The sequence below is a fragment of the Carcharodon carcharias genome, chromosome 34, assembly GCF_017639515.1.
Source record: "Carcharodon carcharias isolate sCarCar2 chromosome 34, sCarCar2.pri, whole genome shotgun sequence".
NCBI classification, from domain to species: Eukaryota; Metazoa; Chordata; class Chondrichthyes; order Lamniformes; family Lamnidae; genus Carcharodon; species Carcharodon carcharias.
In genome coordinates, this window is record NC_054500.1 from 7,762,692 (window position 1) to 7,784,068 (window position 21,377).

At 45.6% G+C, this 21,377-nt stretch overlaps 1 protein-coding gene across 1 annotated transcript in view; it reads left to right on the forward strand.

Annotated features, from left to right (window-relative positions):
• Positions 1-21,377, forward strand: part of LOC121272525 (spectrin beta chain, non-erythrocytic 4-like) — a 380,289-nt gene that overhangs the window by 303,918 nt on the left and 54,994 nt on the right. Inside the window, exon 23 of the mRNA XM_041179140.1 lies at positions 4,096-4,226. Within this exon, the coding sequence (XP_041035074.1) occupies positions 4,096-4,226 (131 nt within the window). The remainder of the gene's footprint in view (positions 1-4,095; positions 4,227-21,377) is intronic.

Here is a 21,377-nt window from a genome sequence, read left to right on the forward strand (position 1 = left end):
GCTCCTCCAGCCTCTCCACATAGATGAAGTCTCTCATTCTTGGTAACGTTCTAGTAAATCTTCTCTCTCCAAGGCTTTGACATCCTTTCAAAAGGAGGACCCAGATACTCCAGCTGAAGCCTAATCAGACACCTATAGAGATTTAGCATAGCTTACTTTGCCTCTGTTTATAAAGCCATTGATCCCAGATGATTTTCTCACTGAACTGAGTGCCTTATGGCCTATCCTTAATTGCCCTTCAATTGGTGCTGATGAGGGGCCTTCTTAAACCCCCACAACCCCGCAGTGCTGTTAGGAAGGGAGTTCCAGGATTTTGAACCGGTGACAGTGGAGGAATGGTGATATAGTTCTAATGTCAGGATGGTGAGTGGCTTGGAGGGGAACCTGCAGGTTCCATTCATCTGCTGCCCTTGCCCTTCTAGATGGTAGAGGTTATGGGTTTGGAAGGTGCTGTTGAAGGAGCCTTGGTGAGTTGCTGCAGTGCATCCTGTAAATGGCACACACTGCTGCCACTGTGCGTCGGCAGCAGAGGGAGTGAATGTTTAAGGTGGTGGATAGGGTGTCGATCAAGTGGGCTGCTTTGTCTTGGATGGTGTTGAGTTTCTTCAGTGTTGTGGGAGCTGCACTCATCCAGGCAAGTGGGGAGTATTCCATCACACTCCTGACTTGTGCCTTGTGAAAAGGCTTTGGGGAGTCAGGAGGTGAGTTACTGGCCACAGAATTCCCAGCCCCTGACCTGCTCTTGTAGCCACAGTATTTATATAACTGATCCAGCTCAGTTTCTGGTCAATGGTAACTCCCCAGGATGTTGATGATGGGGGATCCAGCAATTTATTTTTTAGCTTTCCTTATATTTCTGGTACTTTCTCCTCATCCTCCACTGTGACAGATGCAAAGTGGATGTTTAGTAAGTCTGGCATTTCCAATTACAGTGTTACCTGTGTCTGTTTTTAAGGAGTTCATGTCAATCTTAGTCATCCTTATTCTCTCATTATACTTCTAAAAACTTTTAGTGCTGTCTCCGTTATCGCAAGCTTTATCTTTTATTCCTTTTTCTATCCCTCTTGACTTACGAGCCCTTTTCAGTTGTTTGTGTCTCTCCAAGTCTCTTCTGTTCTTTACATTAGTAGATGCTCTTTATTGTTTAGTTTTACACCATATCTCACTCCCCTCATTGCCCAGTGTTGTCTAATTGCACATGTAGGACTCTTGCTCTTTAGGAGCTGCACAGGTCCTGTCATCCACCAAATACTTTTCCCAATACCTCCCACTCTTCATCCATAGTTATAGCTGTTAGTTCTGCCTAGAGTATATTGGGGTATATTAACAGTATATTGAGGTGTACTGGGACACATAAAGGGTAGATTGGGGTATATTGAGATGTATTGGGGCATGCAGAGGGTACATTGGGGTATATTGAGGTGTATTTGGGCACATATAAGGTACTTTAAGGTATATTGAGATGTGTTGGGGCACATGCAGGCAACTTGGGGTATATTAAGTATTTGGGCACATATAGGGTACATTAGGGTATGTTGAGATGTATTGGGACACATAGAGGGTACATTGGGATATATTGAGGTTTATTTGGGCACATAGAGGGTACATTGGGGTATATTGAGGTTTATTTGGGCACATAGAGGGTACATTGGGGCATATTTTATATTGGGGCACACAGAGGGTACATTGGGGTATCTTGAGGGTATATTGACAATCCCAGGATCCTCAGGCCCATCGTGAATCATCACGTCAAACCTAATGTCATTGTCACAGGGAGTTAAAGGTTCACTTGTCCAAATGCTGGAGATGTTGGTGACTTTGGGCCACCAGTTCTCTCACCATCACAGGCAGTTCATCCTCACTCCTCCAACCATCCCAATGTCGGTCACTCTTCAACTCTCCATGATACCTTTCCAAAGCTCTCAGACAGCATCAGGTTACCAACAACAGCAGCAGGCAGGATGCCTTTGGTCCTTTTAGCTTCTGCAATGGACAGTGACTGATTGTATCCCAGATGCTCTAGTCATTTCAATGTGTGTTGGGCTTGACTGGGAGAAACAGTTGAAGACAGCGATTCCCAAACCTTTTCCCCCTGTGATCCCATTTTAATGCCTCAGGATTCATGTGACCCCTGAGTGAAAATTTGGCGGGGGTGGTGGGGGAGGCGGAAGCTTCAGTTTTTGGGCATGTGGGGGTGGCGGGGGTGTGGTTTAGTCTCGACTGGGGGAAGTGAGGGGGCTTATTTTGCAGCAGCAATCAGACCTGAGAGAGAAATCCACTAGGCCGCACCCACCAATAGAAACGAAAGTGAGGATTTATAGGGGTCTCGTAGCTGTCAGAAATCAGTCCGAGCTCCACAGCAGCCATTCCTGCCTCAGAGCTCGCCACCCCAAAATCTCGACTTGCGGTTCTAATGGGGGTCGTAACCCACAGTTTGGCAAGCCCCGGCCTAAGAACAAAGTCCACTGAGTTTAGCAGCTATACCCAGGTGATTGAGCAGAGCATCAGGACTGAGTGGGGACTCTTGCACTTTGTTTCTTCTTAACATACAGGGACATATCTCAAGGGTGTTAACTAAAGGAACTCAGAGCTGTTTAATGGGATGTGGGCATCGCTGGCCAGGCCAGCATTTATTGCCCATCTCTAGTTGCCCTTGGGAAGGTGATGGTGAGCCGCCTTCTTGAACCACTGCAGCCCGTGTGGTGTAGGTACACCCACAGTGCTGTTAGGAAGAGAATTTAATTAAAAGGAATGGTAAGTTTAATACTTGGTTCGTGAGATCACCGAGTTTAATGATTTGTTACTAAGATCGTTGAGTTTAATGGCGTGTAAGTAATGTCACTTGATTTAATAGCTTGTTAGTAAGATTATTGTGTTGAATGATTTGTTAGTGAGTTGACTGAGTTTAAAACTGAACAGTGTGCAGGCGGTCTAAAGGGAATGTGTGGAGAAAAATGGGGAAGGATGATTGTGGGGTTGAGAAAGTTGTCAGGGGCAGGGGTGGACTATGGAGAGACCAAGAGAAAGAGCAGAGAAGGTTAAGGTTGTTCACAGTTATGAGGCATTGGGGTAGAGAGACCGCTTCTAGTGGCAGAAGGGGGTTGGTAACCAGAGGGCACAAACTTAAGACAAGAGAAACAGAGGAAAAATAGGGGAAAAAATTACGAAGGAAGTTGTTGTGACCTGGGATGTGCTGTCTAAAAGGATGGTGGAGGCAGATTCAGCTTTCCAAAAGGGAATTGATAAATACACAAATGGGAAAATGATGCTGGGCTGTGGGGAATGAGCAGGGAAGAAGAACTAATTGGCAAAGCTGGCAAAGGCATGTTGGGCCAAATGGCCTCCTTCTGTGCAGTAAGGTTTCACAATTGGCCTTTAATTTTCTGAAAGAATAAACAAAATAGATGTAAGTGGGTTATCTGTCTTAAACTGGATGGGAGGGTATTAGGGAAAACATTGGAAGGCTCAAACAATGCTGTGGTGTTGATAGATTTCCAGCTTCATGAGTAACATCCCATCAGAATGTATCAACATTTGCTTCTGAGTGGTATTTACGAACATACAAATTAGGAACAGGAGTAGGCCATTTGGCTCCTCGAGCCTGCTCCGCCATTCAATTAGTTTGTGATTGTGGCCTCGATGCCACTCTTCAGCCTACCCCTGATAGCCTTTGATTCCTTTGTTACTCAAGAATCTATCTACCTCTGCCTTAAGGATATTCAATGACCCCGCCTCTATCGTTCTCTGGGGAAGAGAGTTCCACAGACCCATGGCCCACAGAGAAAAAAATTCCTCCTCACCTCTGTCTTAAATGGGAGACTTATTTTTATTTAAAAAAAAAATTTTAAAACTGTGTCTGACTGGGATCTTTGGTAACATTATAATATCCAGTGGAAATGGGGTAATGTATTTCATGTTGGAAGTTTCACTGGCGTTGGGGGAGGGGCAGTGCAGTTGGCACCCCAACTCCTGAAAGTGTTCATTCTGATGGATTAAATCGCCCATCCATTCTTCTGTGTCACCATCCATGAACATGTTTGGAATAAGATCCTCTTCACGCACTGGGTTTGACTATTTCTACTCTAATTCGTTAAGGACGAACAGAGCTCACTCCAGATGTTGAAGAAACACCTGATCCTGGAGCAGACGATTGATGACTACGCAGAGAACATTTGCGAGCTCTCGAAGACATGTAGAACATTGTTGGACGCGGGGCATCCTGAGAGGTAAAGTGACCAGGAAACAACGCAGCTCATGACTGAGATATCCTCATTCTGGTTAGCCATGGGGAGAAGGTGGAATAAATATCACTTGAGGATAATTACAAACATACGAATCAGAAATGGGAGTAGGCCATTCGGCCCCTTCAAGCCTGCTCAGCCATTTAATAAGGTCATGGCTGATCTGATTGTGCTCTCAAATCCACATTTCCACCTACCCCTGATGCCCTTTGACTCCCTTGTCAGTCAATCAGTTAATTAAATATAATTCCTGGTCACTGGGCAGCATGACAGCCATCATTACGACACTGCAAGTCCCATCTAGTTCTCTTGTGTGTGAAATACAGTGACATTCCCATTGGGTGAGTGAAGGGGAACTGAAGAGATTTGTGTGGTTTAACCTGTTGCTGTGATTTGAACTGCTACGAGAAAGGGGCTTTGCCCAAGCTGGTGAGCAAGTTTGTTCTCATCTATTCCCTTCAAGGTATGTTGTTATCACATAATAAAAGGCTTAATGGTGAGTTGCTCCCATTAATGAAGTGGCAATTTAAAAAATCTCAGCCTTGTTTTCACATTCATCCACGGCCAGGTTCTGTTGAAGGGTCATGTGGACTCGAAACGTCAACTGTGCTCTCCTCCGCCGATGCTGCCAGACCTGCTGAGTTTTTCCAGGTATTTCTGTTTCTGTTTTTGTTCTGGATTTCCAGCATCCGGAGTTCTTTGCTTTTATGGCCAGGTCCCTCCTTATCTCTGTAATCTCCAAACATTGCATCTACATTCTATTCCAGCCTCTCGAGCATCCCTGAATTGAATCATTGCACCACTGCTGGCCGTGCCCTGAGCTCTGGAATTCCCTTCCTAAATCTCTCTGCCTCTCCTTCATCTTTTAATGCATCCTTAAAATCTACCTCTTTGACAAAGCTGTTGTTTATTTGCCCCAATTTCTCCTTCTGTGGCTCGATGTTATGTATTGTTTTAGAATACTTCTGTGAAATGCCTTGGGACTTTTTATTACATTAAAGGTGTTATATAAATATAAGCTGTTGTTGTTGATATGCAGTCAACGAACATGGGGACAAAAGGACCCCGAGTGAAAGACTCTGAGGCTGGGAATGCGCTCAGTGCATCTTTGTAGATGTAGCAAAAATCATCTCTATGAAGAGTTTAAAGAGGAAAATAATATTGACCCAATATTAACTTATGATGTGTTGAAACTGTCCAATGGTTGTACTTTCTTCTCTGTCTAGTTCTACTGACAGTACAAGCTAATGACATTTTCAGTTGAACTGTACTAACGGAAAAAATGCCCCCACTCTGGACCCCATGAAGTCCCACGACATCAGATCAAACATGGAGAAGGAAACCTCCCGCTGGCTACCACCTATCGTCCTTCCTCAACTGATGATTCGGTGCTCCTCCATGTTGAACACCACTTGGAAGAAGCACTGAGGATGGCAAGAGCAGAATGTACCTTGGGTGGAGGACTTGAATGTCCATCACCAAGAGTGGCTTTGGAGCGTCACTAATGACCGAGCTGGCCAAGTCCTAAAGGACATAGCTGCTGGACTGGGCCCGTGGGAGATACTGAGGGAACCAAAAATAAGAAAAAACCTACTTGACCTCATCCTCACCAACCTGCCTGCTGTAGATGCATTTGTCCATGACAGTATCGGTAGGAGTGACCACCGCACAGTCATTGTGGAAACAAAGTCCCATCTTCATGTTGATAAATATGATAGGTTTTGAACAGATCTAATAACACAGAGCTGGGCATCCATGAGGTGCTGTGGGCCATCAGCAGCAGCAGAACTGTACACAACCACAGTCTATAACCTCATGGCCTGGCATATCCCCCACCCAACCATTGCCGTCAAGCCAGTGGATTAACTCTGGTCCAATGAAGAGTGCGGAGGGCATGCCAGAAGCAGCACCAGGTACGCCTAAAAATGAGGTGTCAACTTGGTGAAGCTATAATACAGGACTACATGCATGCCAAACTGCATAGACAGAGTTAAGTGATCCCCAACCAACTGATCAGGTCTAAGCTCTGCAGTCCTGCCACATCCAGTCATGAATGGTGGTGGACAATTAAACAACTCACTGGAGGAGGAGGCTCCACAAATATCATCATCCTCAATGATGGATGAGCCCAGCACTCCTGTTCAAAAGATAAGGCTGAAGCGTTTGCAGCCATTTTCAGCCAGAAGTGCCGAGTGGATGATACACCTTGGCCTCTTCCTGAGGTCCCCAACATCACAGATGCCAGCCTTCAGCCAATTCGATTCACTCTACATGATATCAAGAAATGGTCAATGGCATTGGATACTGCAAAGGCTATGGGCCCTGACAACACTCCAGCAATAGTACTGAAGACTTGTGCTCCAGAATTTTCCGCACTCCTAGCCAAGCTGTTCCAGTACAGCTACAACACTGGCATCTACCCGGCTGTGTGGAAAATTGCCCAGGTATGTCCTGTACACAAAGAGCAGGACAAATCCAAACCGGCCAATTACCACCTCATCAGCCTACTTTAGATCATCAGTAAAGTGAAGGAAAGTGTCGTCAACAGTGCTATCAAGCAGCACTTAGTCAGCAACACCCCGCTCACTGACGCTCAGTGCGGTTTCCATCATAGCCACTCAGCTCCTGACCTCATTACCTCCTTTGTCCAAAAGAGCTGAACTCCAGAGGTGAGGTGAGAGCAGCTGCCCTTGATATTAAGGCAGCATTTGACTGAGGGTGGCATCAAGGAGCACCAGCAAAACTGGAGTTAATGGGAATCGGGGGGAAACTCTCAGCTGGTTGGAGTCATACCTAGCACAAAGGAAGTTGGTTGTGGTTGTTGGAGGTCAATCATCTCAGCTCCAGAACATCACTGCAGGAGTTCCTCAGGGTAGTGTCCTAGGCCCAACCATCTTCAGCTGCTTCATCAATGACCTTCCTACCATCATAAGGACAGAAGTGGGGATGCGCGCTGTGATTGCACCATTCGTGACTCCTCAGATGCTGAGGCAGTCCGTGTCCATATGCAGCAAGACCTGGACAATATCCAGGCTTGGTCTATCAAGTGGCAAGTAACATGCGCACCACACAAGAGCCAGGTAATAGCTATCTCCAACAAAGAGAATCTAACCATCTCCTCCTGACATTCAATGACATTACCATCACTGGGGGTTACCATTGACCAGAAACTGAACTGGACTAGCCATATAAATACTGTGGCTCCAAGAGCAGATCAGAGTCTAAAAGTCCTGTGGCGAGTAGTCAGGAGTGCGACGGTATACTCTCCGCTTGCCTGGACGAGTGCAGCTCCAATAACAGTTGAGAAGCTTAATGCCATCCAGGAAAAAGTAGCCCGCTTGATGGGCACCCCATCTACCATCCTAAACATTCACTCCCCCTACTTTTGATGCACAGTGGCAGCAGTGTGTACCATCTACAAGATGCACAACGGCAACTCACCAATTTTTCTTAGGCAGCAACTTCCAAACCCGTGACCTCTACCACCTAGAAGGGCAAGGGAAGCAAATGTATGGGAACACCAGGATCTGCAAGTCCTTTTCCAAGTCACTCATGATCCTCCCTTGGAAATATATCGCTGCTCCCTCATTGTCGCTGGGTCAAAATCCTGGAACTTCCTCCCTAACAGCACTATGGGTGTACCTACACCACACAGACTGCAGCGGTTCAAGAAGGCAGCTCACCACCACCATCTCAAGGTCAGTTAGGGATGGGCAATAAATGCTAGCCTAGCCAGCGATATCCATGTTCCATGAGCAAATAAAAAAGAAAATTTCAGAGAGATCTTTCGGAAACACCAGAGGTGCAAGTGGTAGTTTCACCCAGTTACCACACCCATGCAACCCCTGAGATTCAGACAGATAAAAACGAAATACTGCGGATGCTGGAAATCTGAAGCAAAAATTGAAAATGCTGGTAAAACTCAACAGGTCCAGCAGCATCTGTGGAGAGAGAAACAGAGTTAACCTTTCGAGTCGATATGACCCTTCTATATGCAACTTGAAACATTAACTCTGTTTCTCTCTCCACAGGTGCTGCTGGACCTGCTGTGTTTTTCCAGCATTTTCTATCTTTGTTGCCTGAGATTCAGTCATTGCCCCAATGCCACCTCCTTGGTGATGCTGCAGCTCAGCCTGGGTTCCGTGTGAAATGTGCCTATTTTATTTGTCAGCATAAGAGCATATCCTGCATTTTGAACATAGTAAGATGGAGTTGTGGGAAAACACAGCTGGAAGCGCAGGCTCTGATTGACCCTGTTCAGCCACCATACACGCTTGACATCACAGTCCCTATAGACTCAGTAACATAAAGTGGAGTGCAGTGATGTACAGAGGGTCCCTCTTGGGGATGGTGCACTGTAATACATGATGTGCACAGTATTCTAACTGTGGCTTATCCAGTGTTTGGACAACTTGCGACAATAACTTGCTGCTCTGCACTCTATGCCTGTTTTTATAAACACACAAATGTCATTGGCATTTTTATGAGTTTCCAACATTCTGGTCAGAGTGTTGCAGATAACTGAGAGCCCGCTAATCAGATACTAAAGGATTGAGAGGGAAAGTTGAACTTAGAAGTGACAAATGAATCTGTGCAAATTTAGAGGAAGGAAAAAGGGTGGAGTGAGGAAGTGATAGTGTCTGATGTTAGAGAGTGCGATGCTGAGGCTATAGTGGGTGCGATGCTGAGTCTGTAATGAGTGCGATGCTGAGTCTATAATGAGAGCGATGCTGAGTCTGTAGAGAGTGAGATGCTGAGGCTATAGTGGGTGTGATGCTGAGTCCATAATGAGTGTGATGCTGAGTCTATAGTGAATGCGATACTTAGTCTATAGAGAGTGTGATGCTGAGTCTATAGAGAGTGTGATGCTGAGTCTATAGGGAGTGCGATGCTGGGTCTATAGAGAGTGTGATGCTGAATCTATAAGAGAGTGTGATGCTGAGTCTATAGTGGGTGCGATGCTGAGTCCATAATGAGTGCAATGCTGAGTCTATAGTGAGTGCGATGCTGAGTCTATAGAGAGTGCGATGCTGAGTCTATAGAGTGTGCGATGCTGAGTCTATAGAGAGTGCGATGCTGAGTCTATAGAGAGTGTGATGCTGAGTCTATAGAGAGTGCGATGCTGGGTCTATAGAGAGTGCGATGCTGGGTCTATAGAGAATGCGATGCTGAGTCTGTAAGAGAGTGTGATGCTGAGTCTATAGTGGGTGTGATGCTGAGTCCATAATGAGTGCGATGCTGAGTCTATAGTGAGTGCGATGCTGAGTCTATAGAGAGTGCGATGCTGAGTCTATAGGGAGTGCGATGCTGAGTCTATAGAGAGTGTGATGCTGAGTCTATAGAGAGTGCGATGCTGGGTCTATAGAGAGTGCGATGCTGGGTCTATAGAGAGTGCGATGCTGAGTCTGTAAGAGAGTGTGATGCTGAGTCTATAGTGGGTGCGATGCTGAGTCCATAATGAGTGCGATGCTGAGTCTATAGTGAGTGCGATGCTTAGTCTATAGAGAGTGTGATGCTTAGTCTATAGAGAGTGTGATGCTGAGTCTATAGAGAGTGCGATGCTAAGTCTGCAGAGAGTGCGATGCTGAGTCTATAGAGAGTGCGACGCTGAGTCTATAGGGAGTGCGATGCTGAGTCTATAGAGAGAGAGATTCTGAGTCTATAGAGAGCAAGATGCTGAGTCCATAGAGAGCGAGATGCTGAGTCCATAGAGAGTGAGATGCTGAGTCTATAGAGAGTGCGATGCTGCGTCTGCAGAGAGTGCGATGCTGAGTCTGCAGAGAGTGCGATGCTGAGTCTGCAGAGAGTGCAATGCTGTGTCTGCAGAGAGTGCGATGCTGTGTCTGCAGAGTGTGCGATGCTGAGTCTATAGTGAGTGCGATGCTGAGTCTATAGTGAGCGCGATGCTGATTCTATAGAGAGTGTGATGCTGAGTCTATAAGAGAATGAGATGCTGAGGCTATAGTGGGTGCGATGCTGAGTCTATAATGAGTGCGATACTGAGTCTATAGAGAGTGCGAAGCTGAGTTTATAAGAGAATGTGTTGCTGAGTCTATAGAGAGTGCGATGCTGAGTCTATAATGAGTGCGATGCTTAGTCTATAGAGAGTGTGATGCTTAGTCTGTAGAGAGTGTGATGCTGAGTCTATAGAAAGTGCGATGCTGTGTCTGCAGAGAGTGCGATGCTGTGTCTATAGAGAGTGCGATGCTGAGTCTATAGAGAGTGAGATGCTGAGTCTATAGAAAGTGCGATGCTGTGTCTGCAGAGAGTGCGATGCTGAGTCTATAGTGAGTGCGATGCTGAGTCTATAGTGAGTGTGATGCTGAGTCTATAGAGAGTGCGATGCTGTGTCTGCAGAGAGTGCGATGCTGAGTCTATAGTGAGTGCGATGCTGAGTCTATAATGAGTGCGATGCTGAGTCTATAGAGAGCGCGATGCTGATTCTATAGAGAATGTGATGCTGAGTCTATAAGAGAGTGAGATGCTGAGGCTATAGTGGGTGCGATGCTGAGTCTATAATGAGTGCGATGCTGAGTCTATAGAGAGTGCAATGCTGAGTCTATAAGAGAGTGTGTTGCTGAGTCTATAGAGAGTGCGATGCTGAGTCTATAATGAGTGCGATGCTGAGTCTATAGTGAGGGCGATGCTTAGTCTATAGAGAGTGTGTTGCTTAGTCTATAGAGGGTGTGATGCTTAGTCTATAGAGAGTGTGATGCTTAGTCTGTAGAGAGTGCGATGCTGAGTCTATAAGGAGTGCGATGCTGAGGCTATAGAGAGTGCGATGCTGAGGCTATAGAGAGTGCGATGCTGAGTCTATAGAGAGTGAGATGCTGAGTCTATAAGAGAGTGCGATGCTGAGGCTATAGAGAGTGCGATGCTGAGGCTGTAGAGAGTGCGATGCTGAGTCTGTAGAGTGAGATGCTGAGTCTATAGAGAGTGCGATGCTGAGTCTATAGAGAGTGAGATGCTGAGTCTATAAGAGAGTGCGATGCTGAGTCTATAGAGAGTGAGATGCCGAGTTTGTAGAGAGTGAGATGCTGAGTCTAAAGAGAGTGCATTGCTGAGTCAATAGAGAGTGAGATGCTGAGTCTATAAGAGAGTGTGATGCTGAGTATATAGAGAGTGCGATGCTGATCCTGCAGAGAGTGCGATGCTGAGTCTATAGAGAGTGCGATGCTGAGTCTATAGAGAGTGCGATGCTGATCCTGCAGAGTGCGATGCTGAGTCTATAGAGAGTGCGATGCTGATCCTGCAGAGTGCGATGCTGAGTCTATAGAGAGTGCGATGCTGAGTCTATAGAGAGTGCGATGCTGATCCTGCAGAGAGTGCGATGCTGAGTCTGCAGAGAGTGCGATGCTGAGTGTGATCGACAGACTCAGCATCGTACACTCTATGGACTCAGTATCACACTCTGCATCATTTTCTCTATAGAGTGTGATACTGAGTGCATAGAGTGTACGATGCTGAGTCTAAAGATTGTACGATGCTGAGTCTGTAGAGAGTGAGATGCTGAGTCTATAGAGAGTGAGATGCTGAGTCTATAGAGAGTGACATGCTGAGTCTATAGAGAGTGAGATGTTGAGTCTATAGAGAGTAAGATGCTGAGTCTATAGAGAGTGACATGCTGAGTCTATAGAGAGTGAGATGTTGAGTCTATAGAGAGTGCGATGCTGAGTCTATAGAGAGTGAGATGTTGAGTCTATAGAGAGTGAGATGCTGAGTCTATAGAGAGTACGATGCTGAGTCTATAGAGAGTGAGATGTTGAGTCTATAGAGAGTGAGATGTTGAGTCTATAGAGAGCGGGATGCTGAGTCTATAGAGAGCGGGATGCTGAGTCTACGGAGAGTACGATGCTGAGTCTATAGAGATTGTGATGCTGAGTCTATGGAAAGTACGATGCTGAGTCTATGGAGAGTTCGATGCTGATTCTATGGAGACTGCGATGCTGAGTCTATGGAGAGTACGATGCCGAGTCTATAGAGAGTTCGACGCTGAGTTTATAGAGAGTGAGATGCTGAGTCCAAAGACAATGAGATGCTGAGTCTAGAAGAGTGAGTTGCTGATCCTGTAGAAAGTGAGATGCTGAGTCTAGGAGAGTGTGATTCTGGCACTATAGTGAGTGCCGTGCTAAGTCCATACTGAGTGCGATGCTTGTCCATGTATCACTAATTAAATTGTGAAGGTTGAATAACAATCTTCAGGTTGACTGGCAATTACATTGTATAGCAATGATGTTGTTATAACAAGTGATGGGCATTGGCTCACCTATAAATGGGTACAGTTGTAACATTCCAGGGGGAAAGGAACTGGGAGTCTGTCACTCTTTTGAGCTGTCTGAAGAATAAACCTGCTTGAGGCAAAATACTAATTTCAGACTCATTCCTCCCTTATATAGAGTTATTGGAGCTAACGTGGTAGCAGAAGATTAACATTATGTTTTGGCGATTGGTTGCTGTAAGATAAATTTTTTGTCTCAATCCTCTGGGAGGAAAAGAAGCTTACTGCTGCTGACAAACTCAGTTACTGAATGGTGGAAGGAGGAATCAAATCTCAGGCTTTGACTACCCGCCGATTTTTTTCGGAGGCGGAACTATATCAGCAATGGGAAAATAAAGTTGAGATGTGAACTTGGGTTATTTTATTATCCTGAAAGAAGCAAGGTATGGCCTTGGTTTTGTCATTACCAGCAAAAAGCAAGATTAGGGGTAAAGTATTTTCAGAATGGAATGTATATGATTTGGATGAAGAAGAGGGATTGGACCTTCTATTACTGTTTTTGGAGAAGTTACACAAAAAGCATGATTTATTGAAAGCACATGAAGCACGGTCAATCTTTGATAGATTTAAGAAAACAGCTGATCAGTCCATGGAGGAATATATCATGGACTTTGATAAATGGCATATGAGATTGAAGAGATTTGAAGCAAAGGATGGAGGATTCTGTGGTGGCCGAATTCCGAGATCAACCAAATATTAGGCGAAGATTTCAATACAAAGACAGCGCCACTGACAGGTGGTCTGAAAATGGTGGTACCTTTAGCCAATTTGAGAGTTGAGACAAAAAATGGGTTTGGGACAGTGATCGTAGGCACTTGAGCTCGAAAAGTGCATGGGGAATGGTTAATCAGTGTTATTGGTGAGATTTTAAGTATCATTACTTGATGGATTGCCCACAGTGAAAGAATCGTGTTTTTGAAGTAACCCATGAGACTGAGGCTGAAAATGATGATGGTGACTGTTATGGTGGAACTGTGTTGGTCACTGAGAGTTTGAATCCAGTGACGCGTATCTTGATGGTCGATTCGTTCAACTGCGCAGTTCTGGACAGCAATTGCTCTTCCACAATGTGTGGGCTGGATTGGCTCAACTGCTTACCTGGAGTCTCTCGATGAGGCAGACTGGCGGGAGGTCAAGGAGTATGAAAGCTCCACTTGCTTCAGGTTTGGAGATGATAACACACTAATGTCTTCCAAAAGGATGGTCCTCCCTTGCAGGATAGCTGGGATCGGTCGGTTCATCAGTACTGATGTGGTCTCTCTAGCCAGTTACCTCTATTGTTAAGCCGATTTTCAATGAAAAAGGCTCAGATGACGCTGGACGTGAAGAATGTTAAAGCAGTTGTGTCTGGGGAAAAATGTGGATCTACATTGCAGGCCATGGCTGCCTGTCACTAAGAAAGCCAGGTATCTCTCATCAAAAAGTTCATGAAGTTTTGTTAACTTCTGGTAATAAGAATTTGGTGGACAAAAGAAAGATTATTTGGAAGTTGCATAGACAGTTTGCACATCCAGCACCACAAAAACTGGAAGCTCTACTATGAGATGCTGGAGTGGTTGATAAAGGATCTGATGACCTTATTGAGCGAATCATGGCTCAGTGTGAAATTTGTATTTAATATCGAAGGACACCACCACGTCCTGTTATGAGCTTGCCACTAGTCAGGGAATTTAACGATGCAGTGGCAATGGACTTAAACTTATGGGACAAGATGGGGATATTTCTTTGCTACGCTTCATAGATATGGCGACCAGATTTAGCCTATGCACTGTACAACATAGCAAGGACAAAAGGACCATTGTCGCTGAGGTCATGGGGAAATGGGTGGGAACAGGATTAGGAACGCCAACAAAATTCCTGACCGATAATGGTGGGAAATTTGCGAATGAGGAATTTCGAGACGTGTGAAAATTTGAATATCATAGTTATGTACACTGTGGCTGAGAGTCTGTTTCAGTAATGGTCTGTGCGAGAAAAATCATGCAGCGATAGAGGACATGTTACATAAAATATTGGCCGATCAACCAGATTGCAAATTGCAAACGGTACTGGCATGGACAGCACATGCAAAGAATTCTTTGCAAATGGTTCGGGTGGGGAGTGGGGGGTAGGGGGGGTGGTGGGGATTGGGTACTGTCCGTACCAGTTGGTGTACAAAAGGAATCCGAAATTGCCTTCGATGTTGTCAGATGTTTCCCCTGCTCTAGAAGGGACTAACATTAGCTCCACTTTTTCTGCTCATCTGAAGGCTTTGCATGCAGGCAGAAAAGCTTTCATTAAAGCTGAGGTTTCGGAGAAAATTTGGAGAGCCTTATGGCACCACAAAAGACCACCAGGATACAGTTTAGACAAGGACACATGCTATATTACAAAAGGGAAGGCCGGAAAAAGTGGAAAGGTCCTGGCAAAGTGATAGGCAGTGATGGAAAAGTAGTGATTGTACACACGGGGATCACACTATTAGGGTACGTTCTTTGAGGTTAATTGGCACTGACTATACCTTTACAGGTTCTGAACAGGACATAGAAAGCGAAGAGGTGCCTTCCACTTCACATACGCACATATTGGACAGTTATGAGGAGCCGACTACGGCAGATAGAGGGTCAACTGACGATGAACAAAGTAACACTGAAGCACAGGATAAGGCTATTTGTCCAAAAGGGCAACTACCCAAAGTAGGAACAAGGGTAACATATGTGTCAGAAGGGAGCAGTGTGTGGAGGGATGCCACCACCATACGGAGAGCAGGAAAGGCCACTGGTAAATACAAACAATGGCGAAATGTGCAGGATGAAGGACAGGAGATCTGACCCGCGGATTGGCAAACCGAGGTAAAGATGTGGAAGCCCAGAAAGCGCACTGAGTTCTGACAGTGGACCAGAAAGTGGTCGTGACCCCAGGAAAAGATCACGGACTTGCGAAAGGGATTCTGATCACACGTGGGAAAGATCATATAGCAGTACTCCAGAAAGAGAGAGGAATGCGAGTAGAGGTCATAGCTTGACGAGAACGAGGTCTACAGAACAAGCTAGGAATGTCAATAGAAATAGAAGAATGTATGATCGAGAGGTTTTTGTAGCTGCTGATAAATTGGAAAATAAGCTGATAAAGGAAGCCAAGCAAATAGAGTTGCAAAGTTGGAAAGGATATGTGGTATGCACTGAAATACCTGACAGGGGACAGCCAGCCTTATCGCACAGTTGGATCTGTACAGAAAAGCTACTTCCTGATGGCATGTACAAGACTAAAGCGAGACTAGTAGCCCAAGGCTTTGAAGAATGACTTAGGGATCAAGATGTCAGGGTGGACTCCCCAATTGCAGGGAAAATGAGCTTGAAGATTTTTTTTGGCTATTTTAGCATCATGGGAGTGCAAATGGATTGATATAAAGGCTGCATTTTTGCAGGGTGAAAAATTTCAAGGGGAAGTTTTTGTGAAACCTGCTAAAGCTGGCAATATAGAAGGAAAGCTGTGGAAATTGAACAAGTGTGTTTATGGATTGAATAATGCATCAGGGGTGTGGTATTTTTCCATGAGGACTGTCCTGTTCGAAACAGGTTGTATTCAGCTAAAGGCAGACCCTACAATGCTCTACTGGTATCACAAGGAGAAATTAGTAAGAATCTTTATCATGCGTGTTGATGATTTTCTGTGGGGAGGTTCTGTAGAATTTGAGCAATGGATAATCAAGAAAATAAAGGAGGAAATTAAGGTCGGAAGTCAGGCTTCAGGGGCCTTTAAATACATAGATTTAGACATTAAGCACAACAAGTCAAGAATGACAATGAATCAACGGTCGTGGTTAGAAAACATCAATCACGTTCCAATAAATCAGGTCAGGTCCTCACAAAAAGAGGATCCTGCATCCAGGGAAGAAACAGACCAACTGAGAAGCTTCTTTGGACAGACTAGACCTGATGCTAGTTATGATATATTGGAACTGAGTACAATGATGAAGCACGTTACAGTTGAGGAAGTTCTGAGAGCAAATAGAACATTGAAGAAATTAAATTCAGAAGAATGCACACTCAAATTCCCAGCCTTGGGTGAACCATAAGATGTGGGGCTTTTGGCAAAGCTTCACGTGCCAATCTTTTGGATGGATATTCTAGCACGGCAGGGTTTATCATATTCTTGGTGGGAAAGAATAATAAATGTTGCCTGTTGGCTTGGGAAGCCAAGAAAATAAAAAGGGCAGTGAAAAGTAACTTAGCTGCTGAAACACTGGCCTTAGTAGAAGCGTTAGATATGGGGGTTTACTTATCCAATAGTCTGACGGAAATACTATGCATAGGATAACGTGAGAAAGGTTTGCCCATGGAATGTTATGTTGATAATCGGTCTCTTTGGGATAACATTCACTCAATGAAAAGTGTTGCAGAGAAAAGGTTAAAAATAGACCTAGCTAGCATAAAAGAAATGTTACAGAGAAAGGAGATCTCTAACATATGATGGGTTGACACAGGTCACCAATTATCAGACTGTTTTACAAAAAGAAATGCCTACTCCAAGAATTTACTAAATGTATTAGATGTCTTATAATGACGAAATGGAAACCCGATTTTTTTTTTTGCTTTGTAGTTGTTTATATATATATGGTAAAGGGAATGTGGGATCTATAATATGAAAATATGTGACTTTATTTCCTTTTGTTTGATTTAGAGAAAAATAAATGTTCTTGAGTTTTTCAAAAGCTTTAATTTTAAGGAAAAAGAGGGCAATCTGTCAATGTATCAGTAATTACATTGTCAAGATCCAATAACAATTTTCTTTTTGACTGGCAATTACATTGTATAGCAATTATATTGTTAAGACAATTGCATTGTTAAAAATGGTGATGGCCATTGGCTCACCCATAACTGGGTATAGCTGTAACACTCCAGGGCAAAATGAACTGGGAGTCTGTCACTCTGTGGAGCGGTCTGAAGAATAATCCTGCTTGAGGTAAGAGACTAGCTTCAGACTAATTACTCCCTTATGTACAATTATTGGAGTTAACAATGCTGACCCATAGTGAGAGTGATGCTGAGTATATAGTGAGATTGATGCTGACTCAAGGAGAGTGCAATACTGTGTCTATAGTGAGTGCGATGCTGGTAAGCATGATATTGAGTCTAGGAGAGTGCAATGCTATGTCTACAGTGAGTGCGATACTGTGTCTATAGAGAGTGCGATGCTGTGTCTATAGTGAGTGCGATGCTGTGTCTATTGTGAGTGCGAAGCTGTGTCTATAGTGAGTGTGATACTGAGTCTAGGAGAGTGCAATGCTGTGTCTACAGTGAGGGCGATGCTGTGTCTACAGTGAGAGTGATGCTGTGTCTACAGCAAGAGTGACGCTGTGTCTATAGTGAGAGTGACGCTGTATCTATAGTGAGCGCAACGTTGTGTCTATAGTGAGCGCGACGCTGTTTCTATAGTGAGTGTGACGCTATGTCTATAGTGATTGTGATACTGAGTCTAGGAGAGTGCAATGCTGTGTCTATAGTGAAACTGACGCTGTATCTATAGTGCACGCGACACTGAGTCTATAGTGAGAGTGACGCTGAGTCTTTAGTGAGAGCGATGTTGAGTCTATAGTGAGCGTGACGCTGTGTCTATAATGAGCACGACGCTGTGTCTATAGTGAGAGTGACGCTGTGCCTATAGTGAGAGTGATGCTGTGTCTACAGTGAGAGTGATGCTGAGTCTATAGTGAGGGCGACGCTGTGTCTACAGTGAGAGTGACGCTGAGTCTATAGTGAGAGTGACGCTGAGTCTTTAGTGAGAGCGATGTTGAGTCTATAGTGAGCGTGATGCTGTGTCTATAATGAGCACGACGCTGTGTCTATAGTGAGAGTGACGCTGTGTCTATAGTGAGCGCGATGCTGTGTCTACAGTGAGAGTGACGCTGTGTCTACAGTGAGAGTGATGCTGTGTCTACAGTGAGCGTGACGCTGTGTCTACAGTGAGCGCGCGCTGTGTCTACAGTGAGAGCGACGCTGTGTCTACAGTGAGAGCGACGCTGTGTCTAAAGTGAGAGCGACGCTGTGTCTACAGTGAGTGCGACGCTGTGTCTACAGTGAGTGAGACGCTGTGTCTACAGTGAGAGTGTCGCTGTGTCTACAGTGAGAGCGACGCTGTGTCTACAGTGAGAACGACGCTGTGTCTACAGTGAACGCGACGCTGTGTCTACAGTGAGAGCGATGCTGTGTCTACAGTGAGAGCGACGCTGTGTCTACAGTGAGAGTGTCGCTGTGTCTACAGTGAGAGCGACGCTGTGTCTACAGTGAGAACGACGCTGTGTCTACAGTGAACGCGACGCTGTGTCTACAGTGAGAGTGACGCTGTGTCTACAGTGAGCGCGACGCTGTGTCTACAGTGAGAGCGACGCTGTGTCTACAGTGAGTGTGATGCTGTGTCTACAGTGAGTGCGACGCTGTGTCTACAGTGAGAGTGTCGCTGTGTCTACAGTGAGAGTGACGCTGTGTCTACAATGAGAACAACGCTGTGTCTACAGTGAACGCGATGCTGTGTCTACAGTGAATGCGACGCTGTGTCTACAGTGAGAGCGACGCTGTGTCTACAGTGAGAGCGACGCTGTGTCTACAGTGAGAGCGATGCTGTGTCTACAGTGAGAGCGATGCTGTGTCTACAGTGAGCGCGACGCTGTGTCTGCAGTGAGCGCGACGCTGTTTCTACAGTGAACGCGACGCTGTGTCTACAGTGATTGTGACGCTGTGTCTATAGTGAGAATGACGCTGAGTCTATAAGCCTCTGTTCTGCAAGCTTTGTTTGTAGATTTTATCTTGTACTTAGGATGTGGTGTCTTGGTAACTAGTCTCCGCCCAGGATATGAGGCTTTTGTTTGCCCTGGGTGTTTATCAATCTGTGTTGTCACGTTTCCAAACTCTCTGTTGTTCATACATAGAGAAAGAGTTCAAGTTCCCATTTCTCCTATGTTTGCTCCAACAATAAAAACTATTTAAGTGCATAAAACATTGTAACTGCAAGTCACTGACAGGGGAGATGAAAGGAATAATAGTTAACACAAAACTATAACAGGACTGGGGAGGAGCAACATAAAAGGTTGGTTGCTGGAAGACAGAATGAGAACTCAATGATTGGCCAACAACTTGCGTAGCCTTGCCAGTAAATGCTGACAAGACTTCTTCTATCAATGCTGATGTTCAGTGTATATTTATTATTAATAATAGTTATTATCATATGTTTAATGAATCTTGAATATCATGGGTAATGCACTGAGCCATGCTCTTTATAAGTGAAAAACATCCTCACTCGAACAGAGGTTTGTAAATTTTGGACAAGTTTGATAGAGTTAGTGGGGAAAGATATTGGGCTGGATTTTCCCATGGAATTTGGGCCCCCGATGTAGGGGCCAAATGGGAGTCCCAAAGGGGCACTTGGCTGGCAGTGAGACCAGCGGAGCAGTATTCCCAGAGGAGGTGTCCCAATTGGCTGCCTCCTTGCTCAACGTCCTGTTAAGGTGGATGAGCTGACGATTCTGACAGGGGAGGTGGGCGCCGCTGAGGCAAACCGGAGACCCTGAGGGCACCTCAACATGGAAGTGCCCCAGGGGCGAAAATTTAAAGGATAAAATCTCAGAGGGGCCAAGCCGGTAGGTAGACCCCCCTTGGAAAGGAGGAGAAACCACTCGGGCAGGCGCAGCAATTCCTAATGGCAACCCCTTCCATGGAGCATGGAGCCTCCAGCTTCAATTGCACCCCTCCCCCCCACTCCCTCTTTACCCGCCACCACCAGCCCCAAGCCTGCCACAGGGAGGCAGCTTTCACGAAGTTGGCAGCCTCCGCGCACAGTGAGGGACCACTTTGCCACCAGCGATGGCACTGCCACAAAATCGCCCCTACTGACGACTTAAGCATGTAAATTGGCTGCATGCCTCCATGGTGCGGGAAGCCTATCTGGATCAGCACCCACCCCTGAAAAACCTCCCAGGGCCTGAATGCATCAGGAAGCCATCCCAGCTTGGCTCCTCCCATTTTCCTGCTCCTTTCCCTCTGCCTCCAAGACAGCCATCACATGACCAGAAAAATGGAATCCATTTCCTCTGGTTGGAGGGTCAATGTTTACTTTTTTTTAAGTCATTCATGGGATGTGGGTGTCGCTGGCTGGGCCAGCATTTTTGCCCACCCCTAACTGCCCCTTGAGAAGGTGGCGGTGAGCTACCAATTGAACTGCTGCAGTCCATGTGGTGTAGGTAACCCACAGTGCTGTTAGGTCCAAGATTTTGACCCAGCGACAGTGAAGGAACGGCAATATATTTCCAAGTCAGGATGGTGAGTGGCTTGGAGGGGAACTTCCAGATGGTGGTGTTCCCATCTGTCTGCTGCCCTTGTCCTTCTAGATGGTAGTGGCCATGGGTTTGGAATGTGTGTTTAAAGAGCCTTGGTGAGTTTCTGCAGTGCATCTTGTAGATGGTACACACTGCTGCTACTGTGCGTCGGTGGTGGAGGGAGTGAAAATTGAGTGGATGGGGGGCTAATTAAGCAGGCTGCTTTGTCCTGGATGGTGTGAAGCTTCCTGAGTGTTGTTGGAGCTGCACTCATCCAGGCAAGTGGAGAGTATTCCATCACACTCCGGACTTGTGCCTTGTAGATGGTGGACAGGCTTTGGGGAGTCAGGAGGTGAGTTATTTGCTGCAGGATTTCCAGCCTCTGACCTGCTCTTGTAGCCACAGTATTTATATGGTTGGTCCAGTTCAGTTTCTGGTCAATGGTAACCCCAAGGAAGGTGATAGTGGGGGATTCAGTGATGGTAATGCCATTGAATGTCAGGGGCAGATGGTTAGGTTCTCTCTTGTTGGAGATGGTCATTGCCTGGCACTTGTGTGATGCAAATGT